General features: G+C 37.7%; 1 protein-coding gene across 1 annotated transcript; it reads right to left on the bottom strand.

Moving 5' to 3' along the window:
• Positions 1-403: 403 nt before the first annotated feature.
• LOC102097851 (fatty acyl-CoA hydrolase precursor, medium chain) lies at positions 404-11,895 on the bottom strand. The gene is made up of 13 exons (XM_065028448.1): positions 10,107-11,895; positions 9,331-9,535; positions 8,774-8,909; positions 8,378-8,511; positions 7,705-7,858; positions 7,348-7,449; positions 6,449-6,547; positions 5,823-5,963; positions 4,603-4,683; positions 3,616-3,763; positions 2,822-2,971; positions 1,040-1,112; positions 404-914 (listed from the first exon to the last, which is right to left on the bottom strand). Exons 1-13 carry the CDS (start codon positions 10,168-10,170, stop codon positions 725-727), a joined length of 1,677 nt encoding a protein of 558 aa, XP_064884520.1. The 5' UTR covers positions 10,171-11,895; the 3' UTR covers positions 404-724.

Consider the following 11,895-nt stretch of genomic DNA (forward strand, 5'->3'; position numbering starts at 1 on the left):
GCGCAAACGGAGTATCTAGAACTGTGATGGCACAGAGAACAGCCCGGGGCACAGCACCCAGCACCACAGAAAAGAGAGAGTGTGAAAATGTTACCAACGTTGATCCTTCTAAGGGAGTTATTGATAAATGTGAAAGGAAAAAAGTGTGGGTAGTGTAGACCATTTTTCCCTTTTCTAACATTTGAGAGAAGTCTTAATTCTAGCACTACTGTTATAGATTATGTATCACAACGGTCAGAAATATACTATCGCAAGCCAACTTGCAAAGCAGAACATTCTTTAGTTTCTTTTTTTTTTTTCTTTTTCTTTCTCCATAGAAGTCATTTCTGTATCTAAATCAGACTAAAACTTCTGTACCATTGCTGATACACTTGACATAAAAAGACAGTTTTACCTCCAAATTCCGTCTTTATTGATTTCACTTTATTAAAATGATGTTGCTGCTACATTCTGTCTTCAGTCATGGGGAAGCGACAGAAAAACTTGAGCAGTAGGGAAATTAGGTAACCAAATTTATTAAGTGAGGCTTCTGTTGCAGATGCAAATCCAGGAAGAAGTAAAGGATCACAAAGGGGAAATAAATCAATCGGAATTATTACAAATACGTAACTGAAATAATTGCAATTATGAAAAGTGTGAAGCAAAGGTGAAAAGAACATTGATTTAAGTAATTTCTTTTACTATCCTAATAGTTTGCGTATTATGTGCATGTTCAGACTGTACACTATAACTCCGAATTAACCTTCTTGTTTTCCGTTCTTTTGCTATTTGTCTTTTCAAACATCACCTTTCTCCAGAAGTCTACCTTCTTTTCTTTCAACTTGCTGGCTTTCTTTTGCTTTAGATTTATCTGTAAGTATTCTTCATTTAGGTTGTAAGATGGCCATTCAACCAAACCCTCTCCATTAGGATTTCTGTAAACAACAATGAAGAGAGAGTGAATGTCCTTTTCAGTTGCAAGGGGATTCAATGGCAGAAGTTCAGACTGAATCAACAAAATTGCTAACTCCCTATGACTCATGAATCTCATGATTCTTACCCATTTCGAGCAAAGTTAGCCCAGTACTTCATCAGAGTTCTACTAAGGTTCTTTTCTTCCTCAGTAACTTCACCTGAGAGACAAAATTTTAAATAACTGTTATGAGTTGCAGAAATCAAAACCTTGCTATTTCAGAAGGAGCATTTCAGTCTGTGAATAGGTTTTAAGAACTTACTGTTTACAACAGAGGCATTGTACCTGCAATATGTTAGTAACACAGCAATCATCCAGAGAAGACTTCAGCACTCGTTGTGAACAAGATGAGCACAATTATCCTTATTCTACAAACTGAGTAATTGCAGTACAGGAAACAAGGTGATATGCCTGTAGCTTTACAGGAAACCAAAAGAAGAACTGAAAAAAGAATCCATGTGTCCTGAGTTCCATTCCAACTTAAGGAATGGGCTACATGGTTTATTTTCATAGATCTCATTTTGGCTTTGTGGGACGAAAATTCTCCCTACTGTTCACAGCATGACTAAGCAAAAATTTCTTCATTGTGATACCAGACAAGGTCGTTTAAATATAGTCACACATATGGCCACTGCACCAGTGTGCTGATTTAACTGAAATCAACCATAACAGTAATGCTTTCAGTAAATTCAGGCAAATAGAAAAAGAACTAAATGGTGTTTTCTAGTGCAGGATAACGTAAGGGGGAGGGGGTGAAATGACAAAATCAAAAGGCTCTTGTAACAGATTGAGAAATGCTTTTACAACATAGCTGGGTTGCTCCAAAGTTCAGTGGAGTGAAAGGAAATACTTTCATTTATGTAGGCTTTGAAACAGACTATGAACTAATGTGCAAATGACAAAGGCACAAAAATGGTGAATTCACTTAAAATAAGTAGAATTTCTGTATTTCTTTGTCAAAATGAGAGCTGCCCCTGATTTGTTTCATGAGAAAGAAGATAAGCCATCCTAAATATTACACGTTGAGGCATATACAATTAAAGAAAATTGCTGGATTCATAATATTCCTGAGGATGTGGCATCTTGTATCCAACCGTTCGGTGACTGGCACATTCATTTGGACTGTAGCAATGTGGGATTCTGCCTGAAGGAACCAGACCTTCCAGAATCCAGAATCCTTCCAAAATGACAAGGCAAAGGCAATTTTAGGAGTACACTCTTAAGCATTCCCCAATGGACTGGTTCCATTTTGAATAAAAAGCTTAAATATGAATTGAGTCATAGGAGACAATAGTCTTTAACCTAACTGTTAGATCTTCGTGCAGAAAGTGAAACACTGGAGTTCCAAGCATTGCTCTAATCAACACAACTGGAACACTATCTGCAAAAGAGACTGAGTGCCACATTCTCTGGGGCCTGACAGCCCATGGGATTTCCTGGAAAGGAGGAGACATTAACTTAAATTCCTCAGGAAAAGAAGAAATCCTATATTTCCTGCTTCCCAAGCACTCTGCTAGTCTCCTGCAAGTTTCACTGACCTTTCCTTGAATTTATTTTTCAGCCAAAGCTATTTGTCAAATTCATCAACAGTGCTGGTATAATGACAGTGATGTCTTTAAGCAAATGTCCTCTTTGCTGAATTGTTGACATGTATAACATAGAGTGCTTCAGAAACAGCAAACTGTACAGGACAAAGAATGAAGACAGTAAAGTCATGTTAAATTCTAACATGAGAAAGGGTTATACTTTGGTCTCACTGTTAATAAATGCACTTTAGTCTGATTAAAAGGGAAGCAGCACTACTGAATAGAATAATGCCGGTGTTATGAGAGTGATTTGTAAGTGAACATGGACTGTTCTATTCCTTACTCCGTAGCTGAATATCACCAGCCAGAAATGGTCCTCCAAAGACAAACCCAACTTCATCTCCGTGATCAGCTTTCACATACGCTGGTTTATTATCCCTGTATGAGATGGGCCGATGTTGATATTCAAAGAAGTAGGTAGGAGCTCCAGACTCTAGAAGACATAACGTTTAGAGAGTTAAGGAAGAGATCTGTAAATCACAGCTGACATCAGCTGTTTAAAATATTACTTTAAACATGCCCCGAGCTTTATACTGGCCACACTTTTAATGTAATGTTACATTCAAATATATTTTTTTTCTTTTTAATTAAAAATTAAGAACCCACAGCACTTACACAAAAAGATGAAAGATTAACCCCATGAAAACATAGAGAAAACAAAATAACATCAAATTATTTTCCAGTTCTGGTTTGTGTACACTTCAATACCAGAATAACTCTAGAGTACAGAGCTGCTGACTTCCCAAGTAGCAGTGGGCCAAAGGACAAATTCCAGGTTGCTTTAATATGTTTCAGTTTTTAAGCCTGTATACTTCAGTTATCAAGCATTTACCTGCGTCATCACGCTCTGCTCTCAGTCTGTTGACTATGAGCACAAGTGCAAGACACTAGTACAAGGATAAAGGAGTACACACACTTGCTTCACACAGTCCTGCAGACCTATATGCCTCTTCACCCTCAAGTTCCCAGTGGGAATCTCAAGAAGTGCTGCCTACACACAACAGGGTTTGCGTCTACATTGTTTGATCCAGCATGTAGCAAAAGGTTTTAATATCCTATTGGTGTTCATTAGCTCACCCCTGTAGTAATTCAGTGCTCTAATGGATGGTATGACAATTCCTAAGTCCCCTAATAATTCCAGAAATCCGTCCCGTAGCTCAGCAGGATCATCAGTGTTTCCTAGATACTCATCCACTATCACAGGCAGAAACTCTGGTGGTAAATCCTAAGAGAAATCAGGGAAATGAGAAACACACAGAAAAATCATGTCTCTGAATTAGCAACTAAAACTGTAATCTTTTAAACGTCAGACATTCTGCTAAGGCACAAAGGTAGCGCCCATGTTCATGGGAAACCACAATGGCAAATAAAACCTATTCAGATTTTTTGTGGGGGGAAAAGCCAACACCAAAACCCAAGCCAAACAAACCACCTCAGGTCAAATTTGCAATGGATTTGTACAGGTTAAAACTCTATAGGAATCAACGAAGATCCAGGTACTTTGCCTGATAATACCTTTGGTTTCTCTTTTCTTCAAGAGAAAAGAAATGGGAATAACAACAGAAAATTATCTGAGTCCTTGAAAAGTTTATGGACTATCAGGCTAGAGGGCAAGACCAAGTTTTTAGTATTGGAATTTGCTGCTTGGAAGTTATATTTCAAAACTAGGAGTGCAAAGTAACTATGTAAAAGTTATATTTAATTTAATGTAAATATATTGAAAAATCCTGCTTTGAAACTCATCAACCAGCTTAGCCACCAGATGCCATAAAAGCAGGGACACTACTACAGTAATACTACATACAAATGTATAAGATAAAATGTTTGTTCAGAGGTCTAGAGGGAAAAAGGTATTTCCTCAAACCCCAGGCCTTACTCAAAACTGTTTCTGTGTAACTCCACACACCGTAGTCCCATCAGCTTTGCCGGGACTCTTCCCAGAGCATAGTCTTGCTAACACTACAGCTCAAGCATGAAATCAGAGAACATCAAGCTTCACAAATCTGTTATATGCATTAAAAAGAAATTTCACTTCCCAAATTAGGCTAGTGCAACAATACTTACTATCAGTGGGAGAAAGAACTCTAAAGTTGAAATGATTGATTTTTTATCTCCTATTTCCTTCAAACCTGGTATTCTTGATGTCTGCACAAAAAAAATAAAAAAAGTCATCATTAGTGCCATTCAACTTCTCCAATGTTTTTAACATTGGAACTACATTATTGCACTTTATTCTTACTACTGGTTTTATCTTTGAAGCATATCATATGTGAAAATGTGGTACAATGCAGCAGCTGTCTTGAAAAGCTTGAATTTATTGCAGTAAATGTTTACATGGTGAAGGCTTCTACAGAAACCACTCATACTATATAGTTTATGCTTAAATCCACACACATATTCTTAAGAAACTCTTAAGATTAGAAAGCATTAGGGCAGAAACGAAGCAAAAGGCTTCCTCTGTCTCAAGGGCTGATTTTCCCTCTGCTAGGGGAGATGTTAAGAGTCTCTCTGTCTCCAGTCCAATTATTCAAACCCTCTGAAAGCAATATAGATGGGCAGTGTTCCTACTCTTAGACCATTGCATCCAATGACTCTTCTGTCTGCAAAATGAATTACAAGAGATTTCAATTTACATTTTTCTTCTTGGACTCAGTACCAGCACACTCCCAGAGACACACAATTACTATGTAGATCTAGAACAAACGCTTTGTACTACATAGATGGATACTTCGGAAGTGAAGAAAAGAGGACAAAGAGAGAAGACACAAATCTACCTCCTGCTGTTTTGTGCTCTGTATAGCAATGACATAACCAGCATCAGAGTTCATAGTGACACACGGAATAGGTTGTTTAAGGTGATCAACGTCACATTTTTAAACATTCTGTGTATCGATCCTGAATACTGCGTGTTGTTGTGGAAAAGATTAGTTATATTGTTCTTTCAGTAATAAGTAATAAGCCTTCTTTTTCCTCTCTCTGCCTGGATGAGGGATTAAAAATTTAGGATAAGGAAATATGGTATAAAATTAATGTTCTGAGGATGCCCATGTAGTTTAACTTGGAGGATGAAGCCTGTCTCACTGTTTCATGAACAAATGGTTCTGGGTCACTACAGAATCCTAATGCAAGAAAAGTTTACCTTGTCTATATTTCCAACAATCTATATTTCCCTTTCAGCCATACTTAAAAGGTGTCCTACCAGCAAACACCTTCTCAGAGTTGCCTGCATCAGTTAACACATCAGTTAACAATCAATCAAAAAGAAGAGAATAACACTAAATTACAGATCTCATGTTCCAGCCAAATTCATTGTTGGTGACTCCTATCATAAATGGGACTGCATTAAATTCTTTTCCAGCCAATATCTCTTCAGGCGACTTGTGAAGAAATACTCCATCCAAAACTAAAGGTAGAAATGTGATATCCTGAAGGAGAAGAAAATAAATTATGTGTTAATAGTATTTCCCATTTTTCCTGCAAATCATATAATAAAATGTCTACATTTAATGTTCCAAGTGCAAAAAAAAAAAGGGCTTTAAGAAATCTGAGTATCTACAGCCACTGTAACACGAATTTATAGTTTTGTACAAGAGTATAAAACGCAAGCCCGGTTGGGTCGTAGCACGGAGAACTGTAACGGTTTCCTGATCCTGTGCTGCTTCTAACTGACGTTAAAACAAAAATATAAGTCTGCTCCAGTCTTGCTCACAACTTCACAGGCACTGTAGCACGTCATTGAAAATTCTACACAGAAATTATGTGAAATTATTTCAATATTTAGGTGGTATTTTGACAAAAATGAAGAAAATTGCACTCTGGAACAGGCCAGCAATGAACTCTGGTTAGAGGCTGAGCTAAAGTTTTGCAAATGTGCCACTAAAATAATATTACTAAGTAAAGTTTCACCTACCGTACTGTTAAAGACTATATTGTTTGCTTCCTGGTTCCTTAAGCAGTTTATCAGTGAGAGTGAGCTGCTCATCTCACACTTAAATATACTTGCAATACGCTGAAAATTATTAACAGAGACAAAAACTGTTAGCTGTGAGGTGGTCTTTAAGGAATGTATTAACATAAAATTACTATACACAGCACTGTTAATAGTTTTATTTAAGGACAGATTTAGGTGAGCTGGATAGGTCTTTGAGTATTTTATTCTACTAGAAATACTACAGTTTGACCACAAAGTGAAATCATTCTGGCATAATTCTTGTTGTTGTGTTTCCATTCACTGTTCTATAACAAACCTTGCTGTAGAGATAATACAAAGTTGTAACATAAATCAAATAAGGAAAGAAAATTCAGAAAATCAGCTTATGAGATATTTACATTATTACTACTTGATGTTTCAGGAGGAGAAGTGAAAAGGTACTTATAGAGAGGAATTTAAAGTTTTTTTTAAAAAAATAATTAATTTCAAATAAAAGTACTGCATAAAAAACCATAGCTGAATAAAAACTGAATGCCTCTTCTGGATTCTTATAAAACTTTCCATAATAAGCGTCATAGTTACCACATAAGTTACAGTGTGCATGAAAATCGACATATGCCCAGCTTGGCATGTGTGTAACTGAAAATACTTAACTTGACCTACAGATATTATAATCACATAACTGTATAATCTATTTCCAACACCAAATGAGACTGAAAATAAATAGACTATAGGTATAATGTGGGAATAAATTTTATCAACTTTGTTGAATAATATGCAATTAGATTTTCCCCTTTTCTCTTTTAAGCAAATTATCAGATATAAACAATATCCTGGTTTAGGTTATAAGTGCTTTAAAATACAAAAAATGAGCTTACCTTAAGATCTGTTGTAAGATGTAAAGCTTTATCTGGAGGGATTATAATTCCACTCTCTAATATTGCTTTATGAAAGAGACCCTTAGACATAGGAGATAAAATCTGCCAAGAAGGGAAGAACAGAAAGTTTATTCTACATTAAGGTTCTTATCCTATAACTTTATACTTGACTAGACTGCTGGATTCAGCGGGGAATGACACATTTTTGTGTGCTTACAGGGGAAGGGTCCAGATTTACCACAATGTGCTATTAATCTTACTTTCAAAAATCATATTAAGCAAAAAATGTTACACTAATTAGTTTTTAAAGATTTTTTTAAACTATGTTAATTTTTAGTGTATCCACTGCATGCCTACATGTGCAAATACAGAGCAAGATCCTGCAGATGCACCAAAGAGCGTGACAGATCCTGGGTCTCCACCAAAGCGTTCAATATTTTCTTGGACCCACTGAAGAGCCGCCACTTGATCCAAAAATCCCCAGTTCCCACGTGCGTGTTCATCGCCAGTACTGAAAGAAAAGAATAAGCCAGCTTCTCAGGAAGACTAATAGTTCTTCTGATACCAGAATAAATAAATCTCACCAACTTAGGTTTTGTGCAAAGTGTCATATTTGGCCAAGGGAAGATCTGTGTAGCCTACTGACCTAAAGCCCTTCCCAGTCAGACCTAAGCCCCACTGACTTACTTGCCTCTATTGTTTATTGACCCACCCATGGATGGATTCCCGGCCTTTACACTATATGATTTTTTTGCTTTACACAGCAATGGATGGAAGTAAAGGCAAGAACAAAAATCCTACCCAGAACCAAATAAGCCCAACTATGATTTGATAGCAGGCTACAATCAAATGACAATGCAACGAACATTTCTTAATGTTCTTAAGTCCTGATGTCAGCAAACTATGTGCATTCAAACCACTCTAACAGCAGGAAGCTGGTATACAAGTTTGGCTGATTCAGAAAACAAAACTACCTATGCTTTAAATACGATAGGAAGTACTTTTACAAAGGTGAACTAGGTCATCTTACTTGAAGAATCCAAGGAGTCCAAGTCTGTACTGAATTAATACTACCACAATATTCTCGTAGGCTGCTAGTGCAGAACCATCATATCTAGAAGCACCACCGAATATAAAATTGCCTCCATGGATCCACACCATGACCTTAGAGAAAAAAGGGTGAGACACACTTTTATACATTGCTTGGTAGATTCCATTTGAAAAAGGAAGAAAACAGAAGAGAATCAAGAACTCCAAATCACCGAAGCTCAATGGGAGCTGAATTTTAGATTGATGCACTTTGAATGTTATGTAACATTATTTTTGCAAATACAGCATCACATTTTCAAAAGCAACTAAGTGACTTAGGAACTATAATTAGGTGCAAACTTTGTACAACACAAGTTTGTACAATGGGTTTACGTACAGGTAACTTGTTCTTGTTTGAACCAGCAGGACTGTAAACATTTAGATACAAACAGTCTTCAGAAGTTCGGAACGGAATATGTTTTTCTTTAAAGTTTTTTTCAGCTATTTTCAACAAGGACAGATCTTGAGGACATCTTCACAAAAGAAAGGAAACACGACTATTAGTGATAAAACTGCAATAGCATCAATGTAACAATGACAGAGAAAACACACTTCCTTGTACCCCACAGGCTGAATTCCCACAAGGTGCTCAAACTTTGTGTTACTTGCGTAGAGTGAGAGGTGCAAGCTGTGACAGCACAGCTCTATACCTGTCCTTAAAAAGCTAATTATTTCAGCACAGTATAATGAGAAAACATTAATTCCTAAGACAGGAATTTCCTAGGAGTTCTTTGTGCGTTCTAGTCCCACGGTTCTCATTAAATACTTCAGTACTGGCAGCGTATTCACTACCAGTCAATACAGGCTCCTTACCAAATACCAGACCTCTGTGCTCTAATAAACACGACAACACTGACAAACACGAGCAGGTCCTATATACAAACAAACTCTCACATTGGTGGGTAAGAAGTTGCATCTCTCAGTTCATTCCAGGGTTCAGGTGGTTCAGGTGGGGAAAACCTCAAGGGTCCAACAGGGGCTTTTGCAAAAGGAATTCCAAGGAAAACATTTACAAGTCTGTCCGTCTCCTTCACAATAGTTTGTCTCCCTTTGAGCCGTCCAAGTGCAATAGTCACTTCTGGCTCAGCACCATTCTGTCCTAAGTAACACATCAGGAAGAAAAAAAAAATAGGCATCTTCATAATTATCAGACAGACTTTTCAATGAAAAGCATTTTTAACTGACTGTTTAATTCAGAAGATTTCAGCTCGTTCCTTCCAATTTTGTTCAGTCTTCTTTTCACTTCTGTGCAATGACAGACACTCCTGTGGAACACTCCCACAGCTGGCTCTGCCAGTGACAACTGGAGCTAGGTAAAACACAGTTTAGTTACTGTGCAACAGCACAAAGCTTAAAAACAAATTTCACAGTAAATAGCAACAGTCAAAATCACAACTGTTTTCTAAATCTATAATCCAACAAGATCTTAAAAATATTTTGTTTAGATAATTCAGAAATGTTTCTGCTTTCTGCCAGAAAGTTCTGTTTTCATAAAATCATCTCAGAAATGGTTTCATCTCACAAAAACAGTAACTTTTGCATCAAGCTTATTAGGATACTTTAGCAGCTTGGCAATAAAAGTATTCGAGATGTACTGACTTTGAAAATCAGTACACTTCAGCTTGTTAGTGCAGCTGCTTCCCCAACAGCAATAATAACAGTCATCTCACCTTCTGCTCCGCAAACGATGAATGCTATACTACAAAGCAAAGCAATCTGGCTTCGAGGAGCCATCTCTCAGCCGTGTTTGGGCTCCAGACTGTTTCCTGGTTTTATGCTGAACGGACACGTACAAAGGTCCTGGCCGAAGGCATTCTGACCAGGAAGTGCAGCGCGGGTCTGTCCTGAACATGCCCCGCATTCAGCACTTTCAGAGCCCTAATGGATACAGTGTAAACACAATCCTCCAGTGCAATGCACCTAATCATTACCTGATCCTGAGAATAATCTGAAAATGACTCAACACCACGTGTGAACAGCAACAAAAGGCGCAGTCGTAGTTAATCTCCTGTTATCCTACAAGCGGGGAAAGCAGTTGTGCTCTAAAGAGGTTCCAGAGCTGTAACACATAAATTCTTGTAAAAAAAACCTGAAAAGCTGCAACAAAAACCTCACAAAAGTACAGGATTGTAAATAAAAAATAACTAAGAAGTAACAATTAAAAGAAAAAAAAATAAATAGAAATAGTTAATACATGCAGAAGTTTTAATGAGGGCTAGCACATATGTACAATAACTGACACCGCGCTTTTCAGCAGGGCCAGGCCTCCAACCTCCACATTAGTTCTTTATCCCTTCTTGAATAAAAATAGACCTCCTGCATTTTTCAGAATTAAAGGGGAGATCAAAGTTAAGGGTCAGACTATAACTTCTCTACACACAGCCTCAGTGGAGGACAGAAAGCAAGAGTGAATAACCAACACCTCATGGGGGATGGACTTCCCTCCAAAAAGCGGGAAAGGGCCATGACCTCACCTTCTCTATAAAACAGCTTCCTACAGTGGAAATAGGCTGGAAATCCAATAGACAGTTTTGCCTGCTGGCTGAAAAAGTCCTAAAAGATTTTGTAGCCTGTAGAAGCATAATACCCCTCAGTGCAGACGCCTAGCCTCAAGGCCTTCTTCATGCTCCACCAACTCCCAGTCTTCAGCTGGCAAAACACCCTCCACAAAACGGCTCTTTGCCTTTCCACCTTGGATTGTTTCACATCTCCTGGATGAACGGTGTCATCACTCAACTGCAAAGCCACCACTTCGGACTCCTCTGTACTGCTTTCGCTTAATTCACCTCAGCACGGACACTCACAGAACCTGTGAAGCCAACCTCACCACAGACCACACATCATGTAAGTTCATCCTGCTTGGGATACAGAGGTATGTCACAGTAAGTCAGGTAATCTTTAACAAAAAGGGTTGCAAATGAGATGGCTAAAATAAGGTTTTCAGAGCTACTTGCTATTTTGTATATAGCTCCTGAGTGCCTGGGTTCGATAGCCTTGGAAAAGTGTGCCAGTTTCTCAGGAATTTCACCTAGAACTGTGCAAATGTGCGTTGTAGAACATAACTTGCCTCTTATTTTTTATATTTCCCTCAAATCTTTCTGGAAAATCCTTTCTGTTGCAGTTATTTTTGTTCCAGTCAAATATTAATAGCCTTGGGATTTTTGTTGATTCTTCTTGTGGACTAAAGACAGTCTAAAACCAGCAGAGTTCAAAATATGGGAACAGGTGTGTGCACCTGTTTGTGTATGTCTATCTATATCTATACCTATACCTATATCTATATCCATGCACATATATGCGAGGCAGGGAGCAAATGGATGGACAAAACATGACTCCATGAGGCTACTTTAGTTGAACAATTTCCATTAGTGAAATCTAATGAATACATATTTCTTGCGCTGCCAAACTGAACTCTCCTTATCAAATTAAAGAACAACCAACCAACCAACAAACAAAATA

This window comes from Columba livia, chromosome 13, assembly GCF_036013475.1.
Source record: "Columba livia isolate bColLiv1 breed racing homer chromosome 13, bColLiv1.pat.W.v2, whole genome shotgun sequence".
NCBI classification, from domain to species: domain Eukaryota; kingdom Metazoa; phylum Chordata; class Aves; order Columbiformes; family Columbidae; genus Columba; species Columba livia.

What these genes read in the sequence shown, in the direction of transcription:
- LOC102097851 (XM_065028448.1), bottom strand. Translation starts at nt 10,170, where the DNA reads ATGGCTCCTCGAAGCCAGATTGCTTTGCTTTGTAGTATAGCATTCATC. An exon ending in CTTGCTCTGTATTTGCACAT is followed by an intron (nt 7,450 to 7,704) that starts GTAGGCATGCAG and finishes CCTTCTTGGCAG; the next exon opens with ATTTTATCTCCTATGTCTAA. An exon ending in ATCTTACAACAGATCTTAAG is followed by an intron (nt 6,548 to 7,347) that starts GTAAGCTCATTT and finishes AATAATTTTCAG; the next exon opens with CGTATTGCAAGTATATTTAA.